We start from the raw sequence: 13,283 nt of genomic DNA, 5'->3' as shown, positions 1-13,283 counted from the left end.
GTCACAAACATTACACGCAAAATTTTGAAAAGTGACAAAAAGAGGTAAAGCGAAACAATTTTTTCTCGAGGAAGTACAGAAACATAGTAGGACGAGTCATAAAACAATTCAACGAAATTTCATTGACTAAACAAAATAATATACGACAAATGGATTGGAAAAACCACTAAGAAAAAAATCAGACAAGATAGAAAATAGCAAATTAAAAGTTATATCACCGCATGTGCACCACAATCGAGAAGCGAATTTTTGTTCGAACACTGTTTTCCGACTTAACTTTGAAAAAGTAAGGAAAAAATTTACTTAGTAGAACTACTGACCAAAATCACTTCTCCAATTTGACATCAAAAAGCATGAAAATGTTGGAACAGATCTTCAAGTAGTTGTAATCTGAAATTGAACCTCATCAAGTTTCAATTTTTGACTTACCGACATTGAATCCGTTGATTGACTACCAGCAAATAAGACTTTCAAAACCTATAGAGATGTCCCCTGCAGAACTATAGCCCAAAAATGTTCTAAAAAGAATCGGCAAAAAAATTGAAACCGAAGTTCCATAACGTATCAAGAAAAGAAGAAATTTCCCAAGAAAAAAAGGCATTATATTTAAACATATCCGGCAGATTGCCGGAAAAAAGCCGCCGTTGATTCCAATAAGCATGATTGGGATTGAAACAAAAGAAGATATTGAAAGAAAAGATTTTTGTACAAAAACATTTTTAAGTCCGATTTATTTTGATGGCATTTCGTAGTTGAACATACTTCTGTTTCTTAGAGAGAGACTACAGGGGCTAATATCAATACCCATAAGCGTAAGAGATGGTAACTAAGACTTATAGGAACGACGTTCAAATAGCGGGCATCTAAGATTGGGCTTTATGGGTTTATCCCGTTTCTATTTCTGACTTCAATTTTTTATACTGACTCTGTTCATTTTGAATTGCTTTGCTGAGCAACTGATGATCAAATTCACTTTTAGCAGAATGAGAGAAGAGAGAAACTAGCCTAGAGAAGTAAAAAAGATTTCGCGCAAAATGCTGACAAAACGGCAAAATGGTAAAGCGAAAAAAAGTTCGACGAAGTAAAAAAAAATAGGAGCGCTATAATAGCCGGCTGAGAAGATGAGGGCGGCTATTAAACAATTACTTCATAACTCTAAAATTAGTGAATCAAAAGAAAAATATCTAAACAGATTGACTTCAACCAAAAATTTGAACAATACAAGAATAACCTTCAGATGACAAAAAAAATACAGCGATTTGACCTTACTTCCTTGAACTAAATTAAGTAAGCAGATTTTAAGTGATAGGAACCGTCATATGGTCGTCACAAAAATCTCGAGACACTGAAAAAATATGGCAGAAAACTTCAATTTTTTTGAAGCTAATTTCAGAAAGAAGCTTGTCCTGAAACAAGAAGTGATAGAAGCAAATCATACTCTTGATGTACTTAGAAACGAGAAAAATCTTGAGCACAATAAAAACAAACGGTGGTAGACAGCTTAAATATTGAAGCTTTTTGTCAATTTTCGAAAATCTAAATCATAAAGCTAATGACTGAACTTTATTGTAGAATATTTTTGAATGCAAAGACCAGACAGCCAACGTTCAAGCAAACAAAGGAAAATGGCGGGAAAAGGTATTCTTTAACTGAACCTTGTTATACTGACCTTATCTCCTTATATTAAAGAAGGAATCTTAAGGAACTAAAGTAAGGAATTTCGAATGTGAAAAAAATCATTTTTCAGTAAGCTGTTACGTGTGACAAACTTAATACGCAAAAAAAAATAAATCGCTCCACGCACCCCCAATACGTCACGCACGCTGCAATTCAGTTCAAAATTGCATAAATGAATAAACAATTTGAAGCGACTGTGACGCCAGATGCTCCTAACACCGATGTAAACACAGAGATAAGGCCAGTGATAGCTCGCTATTGCAGTTATTAAACAAATTGAGGAAAGATACAAACTGGAAAAAAGTCCAAACCCGTAAAAAGAAAAGAGTTCAAAATTACATTTCAAAGTTATTAGAACAAGTTATTATAGTTGAACAAAATCACTTGGGCTGAAAAAAATAGAGCTAAAACTATTAAACTGCCATGAAAAGGCCACACGTTGTCAAAAAAACGAAAACAGAGATGACCAAAACCACCACTCTCTTCTTTCCGCTCTTCCAAATGCTGTTCATTAACAAAAGAATAACTTAAATTATCTTTTACATCCTGTATCAGAACAAATCAATCACTTTTAAGAAAATATATTACCATAACTCCTCTTCGAGACGCTAAAAGAACGACTCAATTAAATTCGAATTCTTCAAATAGTTAGAAATGAAAAACAGGCCAATAGAGCTCGCTATCGAAATGGGTGACGAATGAAACTAGCCTAGAGAAGTCACAAACATTACACGCAAAATTTTGAAAAGTGACAAAAAGAGGTAAAGCGAAACAATTTTTTCTCGAGGAAGTACAGAAACATAGTAGGACGAGTCATAAAACAATTCAACGAAATTTCATTGACTAAACAAAATAATATACGACAAATGGATTGGAAAAACCACTAAGAAAAAAATCAGACAAGATAGAAAATAGCAAATTAAAAGTTATATCACCGCATGTGCACCACAATCGAGAAGCGAATTTTTGTTCGAACACTGTTTTCCGACTTAACTTTGAAAAAGTAAGGAAAAAATTTACTTAGTAGAACTACTGACCAAAATCACTTCTCCAATTTGACATCAAAAAGCATGAAAATGTTGGAACAGATCTTCAAGTAGTTGTAATCTGAAATTGAACCTCATCAAGTTTCAATTTTTGACTTACCGACATTGAATCCGTTGATTGACTACCAGCAAATAAGACTTTCAAAACCTATAGAGATGTCCCCTGCAGAACTAGAGCCCAAAAATGTTCTAAAAAGAATCAGCAAAAAAATTGAAACCGAAAATCCATAACGTATCAAGAAAAGAAAAAATTTCCCAAGAAAAAAAAGGCATTATATTTAAACATACCCGGCAGATTGCCGGAAAATAGCCGCCGTTGATTCCAATAAGCATGATTGGGATTGAAACAAAAGAAGCTATTGAAAAAAGATTTTTGTACAAAAACATTTTTAAGTCCGATTTATTTTGATGGCATTTCGTAGTTGAACATACTTCTGTTTCTTAGAGAGAGGCTACAGGGGCTAATATCAATACCCATAAACATAAGAGATGGTAGCTAAGACTTATAGGAAGGACGTTCAAATAGCGGGCATCTAAGATTGGGCTTTATGGGTTTATCCCGTTTCTATTTCTGACTTCAATTTTTTATACTGACTCTGTTCATTTTGAATTGCTTTGCTGAGCAACTGATGTTCAAATTCACTTTTAGCAGAATGAGAGAAGAGAGAATCTAGCCTAGAGAAGTCAAAAAGATTTCGCGCAAAATGTGGAAAAAGCGGCAAAATGGTAAAGCGAAAAAAAGTTCGACGAAGTAAAAAAAAATAGGAGCGCTATAATAGCCGGCTGAGAAGATGAGGGCGGCTATTAAACAATTAATTCATAACTCTAAAATTAGTGAATCAAATGAAAAATGTCTAAACAGATTGACTTCAAACAAAAATTTGAACAATACAAAAATAACCTTCAGATGACAGAAAATACAGCAAGTTGACCTTACTTCCTTGAACTAAATTAAGTAACAGTCTTTTTTCTGAGTGGGATAAGTCACGTGACCAAAAACACCGTGAAGCATCAGAAACTTGCTCCACTAAGAGTGAAAAAAGTAGAAAGCAGAAAAATCAAAATTGCAAAAGCAGAAAGCAGATTTTAAGTGATAGTAACCGTTATATGGTCGTCACAAAAATCTCGAGACACTGAAAAAATAAGGCAGAAAACTACAATTTTTTAAAGCTAATTTCAGAAAGAAGCTTGTCCTGAACAAAGAAGTGCTGAACAAAGAAGAAGAAGCAAATCATACTCTTGATGTACTTAGTAACGAGAAAAATCTTGAGCACAATAAAAACAAACGGTGGTAGACAGCTTAAATATTGAAGCTTTTTGTCAATTTTCGAAAACCTAAATCATAAAGCTAATGACTGAACTTTATTGTAGAATATTTTTGAATGCAAAGACCAGACAGCCAACGTTCAAGCAAACAAAGGAAAATGGCGGGAAAAGGTATTCTTTAACTGAACCTTGTTATACTGACCTTATCTCCTTATATTAAAGAAGGAATCTTAAGGAACTAAAGTAAGGAATTTCGAATGTGAAAAAAATCATTTTTCAGTAAGCTGTTACGTGTGACAAACTTAATACGCAAAAAAAATAAATCGCTCCACGCACCCCCAATACGTCACGCACGCTGCAATTCAGTTCAAAATTGCATAAATGAATAAACAATTTGAAGCGACTGTGACGCCAGATGCTCCTAACACCGATGTAAACACAGAGATAAGGCCAGTGATAGCTCGCTATTGCAGTTATTAAACAAATTGAGGAAAGATACAAACTGGAAAAAAGTCCAAACCCGTAAAAAGAAAAGAGTTCAAAATTACATTTCAAAGTTATTAGAACAAGTTATTATAGTTGAACAAAATCACTTGGGCTGAAAAAAATAGAGCTAAAACTATTAAACTGCCATGAAAAGGCCACACGTTGTCAAAAAAACGAAAACAGAGATGACCAAAACCACCACTCTCTTCTTTCCGCTCTTCCAAATGCTGTTCATTAACAAAAGAATAACTTAAATTATCTTTTACATCCTGTATCAGAACAAATCAATCACTTTTAAGAAAATATATTACCATAACTCCTCTTCGAGACGTTAAAAGAACGACTCAACTAAATTCGAATTCTTCAAATAGTTAGAAATCAAGAACAGGCCAATAGAGCTCGCTATCGAAATGGGTGACGAATGAAACTAGCCTAGAGAAGTCACAAACATTACACGCAAAATTTTGAAAAGTGACAAAAAGAGGTAAAGCGATACAATTTTTTCTCGAGGAAGTACAGAAATATAGTAGGACGAGTCATAAAACAATTCAATGAAACTTCATTGACTAAACAAAATAATATACGACAAATGGATTTTTGATCGTTTTTGACGTTTCAAGATTTCTTGCATACGGCGCTAAAAACATAACCGACTAACGTCGGGCGAATTGTTCTCAAACGACCGATGAGCGGTTGGCTTCGTCAGTAGCTAGCCACGGGGGGGGGGGGTGCACCGGGGGCTGATGGGGGGGTAACACTGAGCTGGGGGGTGGAGGCAAAGGGGGGGGTCAACAGGGGGGGGGGGGGGGGGGGGGTCTCAACCTCTAAGAACCGCCCTTCACACCATAAGTATAAGTCTCCAAAACAGGTTGAGCTGTGAAACAGAGCTGAAAGGCTCTAAGGCTTCTTCAGCGCAATATTTTTTAAAGTCATAGTAATTCATGACCCGCTAAATACGAAAGCATGATGATACGATGGCGTGACAAAGAACCTCTCGTGGGGTCGGAAGGTTTTATAAAACTTTTGTCAACATCTAACTAAACAGCTTAACCGGTCCTGCTGTTGATCTTTGAAAATAATTGTTTCTTGGAAAATTGAATGCGCAAAAAAGGGGTTTCGAAAAGAAACTAAGAGCAAGAACATTGCCAAAGAAGCTGCACAACAGACTTACGTACTGTATAATGAAGATAGTAACAGGTACAAAAACCAGTCGATGAAGTTGCGACCTTTAGAATCAAAATAAATTTAAGCTTAAAACCGCTAATTAGTTTAAGAAATGATGTCCACAAATAAAAGCAGCAGAGTAGTGCAAAATTTAAACAAGATGTTAAACGATCAATGCGTCAGATGACAAAACAAACGGTAAGACAAGACCTGAACGGCACTTCAAAAAATTTCATTGACTAAAAAAACTCGGCTAGAAATGACTAGGAACAAAAAACTCGAAAAACCACTGAAAGTAGATGTCAACATGCCCCACCTGACCAAAACCACAATCAAGATAGTGAGTTTACCTTCAAACATCGTTTTCTCGCCGTAGTGAAAAATTAGAAAACAACTTTACGACGTAGAACTACCCGCCACACTTTTTCCTTCACTTTCTGTACTAGGTGACCAAAATCACCACCCGAATTTGTCAAATATCATCGTCAAGTAAGAACAAATCCTTTAAAAACTCATCTTATAATTTAACATCTTTTGAAACACAAAGAAGAAAGCATAGGAATTCGTTCATCTCAAACTCCTAGAACTACGAAAAGCTGACAGATTGCCAGAATACACTTGCAATAACTTCGTAGATCTTCAGCCCCAGAATATCACTGAAATAGAATAGCAAGAATAAGCCTTAATATTTTCTTTTAAAATGTTTTTCTACTCCTTGATGTGATCTCCTTGATTGGTTGTCCTCCTTGCTGTAAATCTGTCCTCAAATAACCTTCATTTAAATTAAGATACCCCCAATTCAGATCATCTCATATTAATCGAAATCGTTTTGAGAGAAGAAATTCATTTTGAGATTAAGTGATATGTGACCAAAAAAAGGTTATAATCGCATGAATAAAAGACTATGACTAAAATGATTTAAAAATGACGTCCCGCACAGAACAGTATAAAAACTGCGTCAATGACTGAACAGAAACAGTTTTGTAGGGTGTATCAGATGGTTGTACCAAAAATCTTGATGATATAAAAAAAATCGGACAAGACATGAATTACAATCCAAAAAATTTAATTAACTGATGAACCGAAAATCCACAATTCTCAAACAACGTCAAACTTTGAACCAAAGGACTCCAGAAAAACAAAAAAATTCTTTCAAAGGATAGTGTAGTCAAAAAGGTCAGAAATAAGAAAAATTCAGATAACTATTGATACTATGCGTACTTAGAATACATACAACAGCTTTGCTGAAACCAATGAAAGACAGCAACAAAACCACCAAAAAATAGCTGTCAAAAATACGAATCTATTTCAAAATTAGTGGCGTCAGTTTTAAAAAGCACACAAAAATATCAAAACCAATTTATAGCATACCAACAGCATACCACAGAAATTTAGAAGTAAAAAAAATCCTTGTCGATTTCATTATGTGACAATGGACAAAATAACAAATAATGGTAAGATTCGAAAAAATAACCGGCAGACTGCAGGAAAATAGCCGCTTGTGGCCTTCCGTTGAATTGAAACAACTAAAGAAATAAGAGACAGATTGACCACCAGTCCTTTAATAGACCACTAGACATTTTGGGTTAGATTCGGACTGTCATTTTATGAGACACATCCACTCCATAAGGAAAAAACCCTACAAAGCTTTTTCAAAGAGAATATTCGAAATCAAAAACTCAAGAGTCTTAACGTTTGGTACTACTATGCACACTATTGATCTTTAATTAGTAAATGTTCATAAAGTTTAAAATTCATTAAGTGAGTTCAAAAGTTAGTTCAAAATGTTTGAGTGAAGTCACGCAATTTACATAAAAGTAGAGCAAATGACATCACGCACACAAAATTTTAACTGCGACGCTGTAGGAAATAAATTTTTTATACGATCGAGCATAACTGACTTTCTATGAGTGCGTATTTTAAATACCTGCACATTGGCGGAGTAAAATTTTTAAGTAAATGTGGTATTACCTTTCCAATTGAGTCGCAAGAACTTGAGGCAAATTGAAACAAGGTTTCCGTTTGTGTCCAGCTGAGCCAATGAAGAACCACAAAAGTTGTTACACGACTCAATTTTCAGAGTTTCTAACTGACTCAAGCGACCGTTCGACACCAGATGGGAGAACCCTTCATCTAACAAACAGCAGTCAATATAACTTGGTTGAAAAACTAATTAACATAAACTGATACCATAATTTATGCCACCGTAATTTAGCAAGACTTTATTTTTTGTTCATGACACCGTAATTTAGCAAGACTATTTTTTACGGAATCATATTTATCCTTAAGACTTTTATCAATTAAATGATTTTCGATTTACCTGTTATGTAGAGACAATGTGACAGTTTCACACTACGTAAGTGTCCACATTGTTGCGAAAAACACATAAGCAGTTCATCGCAGAGCATCAAGGACTTCGTGACTGTCAACCTGCAATGTATAAAAATAATTTGTTTAAGTTCATGATTCAATGAGCATTTTTGGACGGCAAATGATTTTTCAATTCATTGAAAACGATCAATTTCAAAGCATTTTGAATTATTTTCTAGCTAATATATTCTGTTAGTAAATGACGCATGAGCTTTAAATCTGCTATTGAACAAATTTGTACGGATTTGTCGCACCTTGTGATGTTTGAGAAAAGCTTTGTCTCTCCAAATAGTCTAAATATCGTGTATTCCATCTCATCCATAGATTCCAATTCATCAAAAGAGCCTGATAATACCGCCTGCTGACTCTCAGGGCCACTTTCACGTAGTTGGTTACCCGCGGGCGTTGCCGCTGCCACCATTTTTTGCCGGGATCGAAATGAGAGGTGAAAGACATTTCTCCATGATGACTGTTGCCTTGTCCGATATCTATTAGCTGCGTCATCCGCGGACGAGTTGGGTACAATTGGACTACAGTCTACCCATGTACGCTTCTCGTAACGGTCTTGAAGCAAAGACTTATCCAGTAACCCTGTGTCATGGTCCAGGAGCCATTGTACGATTTGTTCCTATAACAAAGAAAAACTTGCTCGATGCATCGTCAAACTTTCACAGCAATAAAGATCAGGAGGCTTGGTAATGAGCCTTCACATAGACTTCGAAACCATAGAAGATCTACAAGAAATATAACCGAAAAATTTGTTTTTTTTAACAAAGAAAGGTTTCAAAAGATACACTGGTGCCTTAAAATCTCAAAACATCACCTACAAATCTACCGAAGTGCATAAGAAACAACTGCATGTACGATTGGGAAACTATCGGGTGTTGACTTTAAATTATTTGAAATTGCCTGTCAAAAGCTAAACTTATTCTAGCCAACAAGAACATTAAAAAATGGAGTACTCAAGTCCCATCACTTGTTCAAAAGGTTATTTCAAATCTCAATGCATTGAAAGGGATACACACCAGATCAATAATTAGCTACAAGTATAAAACATAACCGGTAGATTTCCTGAAAACAGCCGCCATTGATTCCCATAACCCCGATTGGGATTTAAAGAACAGAAATGGAAAAACTGATTGATGTAAGAAAACATTTTAAAGTGCAAACTATTTCGAATCAGAACCATCAAACAATAGAGATGGTAACTAAGAACAAACTTCTAGTAGCGGGCACCTAAAATTGGACTTTTTGCGCTTATCCCGTTTCTATTTTTGATTCCATTTCTTTAAATACTGATTCTGTTAAATTTAGATTGCTTTGCTCAACAACTGCTGTTTAATAGAACTTTGAGCAAAATGTTATCACAGAAATTGTCGAAAGAGCAGCAAAATGAGGTAAAGCGAAACAAATTGTTTGACGAAGTAAAAAAAATCATAGCACGACAAGTCTTGAAAAACCATCCAAAGCGGATAAAAAAGTTAAACTGCTGTATCCGACAAGCAGATCAATTGAACAATGCCAGCCAAAAGGAACAGTCAAATTTAAGCAACTAAAATAATGAAATAAATTAAACAAAAATAATCATTACTAAAACACTAGATGCTTTTACTCAAAACACAAAATTGATCAATTTAAATATACCCATTAACCCATGCACACGCCTCGGATGGGGTTTATTGGGTTGATAGAAAAACTTGAGAAAGAAAAAATACTTTTAAAAAACTGCAAAAACTTGAAGTTTCTATATTTCGCAAATTTAGTTTGTTGAAAACCTTTTTTGTCTCTAGAATCTGTCCAGTAACCCCTCTGCAAGACGTAAAGATATTGGCCCTTAAAAATTGAGGAACTCTGAAATGTTGCTACAATTAGTAAAAATCGTATCTTCAGATTTTCATTGTCTCCTGCAACCCTCCGGTTACCTAAACTCAAGCCAAAAATAACTGACCCATCAAGATTGATAAATTTTGAACATAATAATTTTCAAAAATAAAAAATATTTTACAAACTGCTGATATTGAGATTTTGAAAACCATTCTATTGCCAATAGAAACTATGCAGTAACCTATTTTCGAACTCTATAGGAGTTAACCAGGCCCTTGAGGCCAGGAAAACACAATCTTTTGAAAACTGAAAAAATTAGTATTATTTTGCGTGTTAAAGTTTGCAGTTCGACATATATCTCACAAAATGGTAATATAAACTCAATTAGTCTTGAACAAAGACGTTTACAAAATTTGAAAAACTTCAAGACTCATCAAACGAAAATGACGAAAAAAAAGTGAAAGATTGCGCAATTTTGGGCTCAAAAACTCTTTAAAATAACCTATTTCAACCTAGAGATAACGCTTTCCCATCAACTGCACCATTCTTAGCACTTGGAGGACTACTAAATCCAGATAATTGCCCCCAGTGAAAGTAAAAGCCTGCAGGCAATCTTTATCCGATTTTGAAAGATCCGAGTCATGGATGTGAAGGCAATACAATCCAATCCAAGGACAACAAAAATTATTCGGAGCTATTTTATATGTATATAACGACAACAAAAAAGCCAAATATTCGCAGGAAGTAGTGCCATACAGTAATAAACAATCTCGTAAGATTTCTAAGTAATTAGGCCACTACTATATTGATAAGTTAGAACATATTATCAAAAAAACTATATATAAAGCTTGAAATCAACTAAAGCAGTGAAACCATAGGAGACTAACGTCAAACGCATTGATCAGAAGGTTTCAAGTGATATTAGTTAAAACGCTTCAAATTAATTAATTGCCAACTGAATTTAATTGTCAAATTATTATTCAAAAGTCTACATATTATTTACCTTCCTGAGTTCGATGAAGATCAACTTGTAAAATTGGTTAAATACTGTAAAGAAATGTTTTTATACGGATGCTTATGTACTTAATCAGCATTAAGAAACGAACAACAACCGGAAATTGTCCAAATTGAAGACCAGTAAATATTTAAGAAAGACCAAAACAATTTGTGGTAAAAAAATGCAGGATTAACAAGCACCAGAACACCGGAAAACATGCCTGATATTCAGTTGAAATCTAGTCCTGAAACCTTCTTAAATTTTAGTAAAACTACTTACTCTTTCTTTAATTATTCTATTGAATTGGAGTAAATTGAAAAACAGAACTGGAAATCTTTGTTTATATCTAAGTGAAAGATAGGCACTGATAAGCTTAGCTACAACAGTGAATAGCTTCTTCAATACAAGGCAACAAGTGGATAAAACACGCATTCAAACCGTTCAAACTAAGGCTATTAATAGCTAAGTGTATTGCAAATATATCCGCTGAAATCGCACCATGAACAACCGTTCTTAGTCCTTGTAAAATGGCAATTATTCTAGCTAATTACTCGAAAAAAATAACTCAAAATACCAATACAACAATTTTAAAACTTAGTTCGCAACAAACTCACGAATAAAACAATCAATGATTTTAATTGAAAAAAAGATAAACCGACTTACGTCGGACATATTGCTCTCAAACGACAGGCGGGGAAATTTAATCCAGAGGGGGCTGGAGCCTATCTCAATTAAATGGGTACTTAAATTGTTCAGCATCAAAAACCATACAGAGATTGGCTTCCAAGATCAGTGCTAAGGAAGAATATTCATATTCGGACGTGACATTAGGACAAAAATAAGTTTCGCGCAGCTCCATACTCTGCCTCCTTGGCGCACGCTACATGCGCCGTTGCCCTGCAGTAGAATCATCAACAGGAACCATTGTAGAAGAATGGAAGCTGTTGTCCTAAATGTTTCTATATATTTTCTAATACATCTGATTTAGAATCATTACACATTTCATTTTGATTGCTAATTATCACATCTATTTTGATTATAATTCTGATGCTTGTCACTTTCTCTGTCTTTAGCGTCTGATGCTTTAATTTTTGACTACTGTCAGGCATTATAAACATACATAGGAGTTGACTTGCTACCCCTCAGTTGACCGACTACCCTTTTAAGGGATGAGCTTTCTTTTAATTGACCTCTTTACATATTAAATGGGTCAAGGAGGGATTCCACCCACCACCAGACGGGCGCATTAGCCACCCTGTTATCCGGCCCTTATGTACGCTTCGTTACAATCGACTGTCTTAGCGAGACATAATTTTTGAATAAAAGCAATTCAAGCAAAGTCAAGCAAAAATCAAAACGCCTAGTGTGAACAAAATACCCGAGAAGTGAAATCGAAAGAATGTTCTAGAACAAAATGGTCAAGCAATAATTTTGCCCACAAAAAATACCTTTAAAACAATTGCTTCGTACGAGAGCAATCACCAATTAAGTTGAGCTGCTTTAAATTCTGAATGAAAGTAATTTAGCACAAAAAATGGTTCAATTTCACGAACATTTCCAGTCTCCAAGGTATCAATGCCCTTCTTTTTAGGTGCCTAAACAAGCTTGTTCAATCTTTTTCTGGTTATGAATTGTTCAAATTGTTTTTGAAGACATTTATATATCTCATGGTGTCACCAGGGATTTAGCAAATAACTGGAATTGCAATAATTGACTAGTGATCTTATATCATTGCAATAAAAAGCTGGAACCACACAACTGCCAATAGCTGCAGTAAAATGACATATGCAGTAGCTAGCTACGGTTTAAGGAGGCTGGCGTTAGCTTAGATGAAGTGGGATGAGCGCGGCGGGGGGGGGGGCATGGGGTTGGTGGCGGCAGGGGCAAGGGGAGCGCATGGCGGGGTGTCGAGCACGCTGGGCTACGAGTGGAACGATGTGCAAGGGGTGAGGATTGAAGTGAGAGGTGGCTAATGTTGGGGGGGGGGGGGGGGTCAATTGATTGTTGTTCCCTTTTTTCTGCGGCCGAATTTTTCCAAATACCTGGGTGTAACCGCAATTTTTTGCAAAATTTTAAGCTCCAAATTTTGCAACTAACTCTAAATTATCTCCCAACCGTTTGTTACATATCAAATATATCCGCAAAAACACGTTAAAAATACATACCCGAGTTTGCAGGGAGAGCTCGTCGAAATCGGTTATGGTGTATAACTTGTCGTAGTTGAAAGCAAACGCGAAAATTGCCAGCTCTTTCAGTGATTTCACGTACATCTTGAAAGTGATAAAAAACAAACAAACAATCAGGACATACAAAGTTTGCAGGAAAAATTATAGCAGCCCATCAACTCCTGAAACGACAAATACCTCTAACAACAAATCAGAGTTCACTCCCTTCGAAATAATTTAAACAGTAGTGGCTACTTATTTAAGATTAGACAATATCTTTCATTGAAT

At 35.3% G+C, this 13,283-nt stretch overlaps 1 protein-coding gene across 1 annotated transcript; it reads right to left on the bottom strand.

Annotated features, from left to right (window-relative positions):
• Positions 1–7,582: 7,582 nt before the first annotated feature.
• On the bottom strand, positions 7,583–13,181 carry LOC142357388 (uncharacterized). The gene is made up of 4 exons (XM_075409036.1): positions 12,996–13,181; positions 8,264–8,637; positions 7,960–8,069; positions 7,583–7,772 (listed from the first exon to the last, which is right to left on the bottom strand). The coding sequence occupies exons 1-4, from the start codon at positions 13,098–13,100 to the stop codon at positions 7,591–7,593; spliced, it is 771 nt and encodes a 256-aa protein (XP_075265151.1). The 5' UTR covers positions 13,101–13,181; the 3' UTR covers positions 7,583–7,590.
• Positions 13,182–13,283: the final 102 nt, after the last annotated feature.

Source organism: Convolutriloba macropyga, unplaced genomic scaffold (assembly GCF_964194025.1).
Source record: "Convolutriloba macropyga unplaced genomic scaffold, txConMacr16.3 SCAFFOLD_5899, whole genome shotgun sequence".
Classification (NCBI taxonomy): domain Eukaryota; kingdom Metazoa; phylum Xenacoelomorpha; order Acoela; family Convolutidae; genus Convolutriloba; species Convolutriloba macropyga.
This window is presented reverse-complemented; position numbering and strand designations above follow the sequence as displayed.

What these genes read in the sequence shown, in the direction of transcription:
- LOC142357388 (XM_075409036.1), bottom strand. Translation starts at nt 13,100, where the DNA reads ATGTACGTGAAATCACTGAAAGAGCTGGCAATTTTCGCGTTTGCTTTC. An exon ending in AGCTCTCCCTGCAAACTCGG is followed by an intron (nt 8,638 to 12,995) that starts GTATGTATTTTT and finishes TCTTTGTTATAG; the next exon opens with GAACAAATCGTACAATGGCT. An exon ending in ACATTGTCTCTACATAACAG is followed by an intron (nt 7,773 to 7,959) that starts GTAAATCGAAAA and finishes GCTGTTTGTTAG; the next exon opens with ATGAAGGGTTCTCCCATCTG.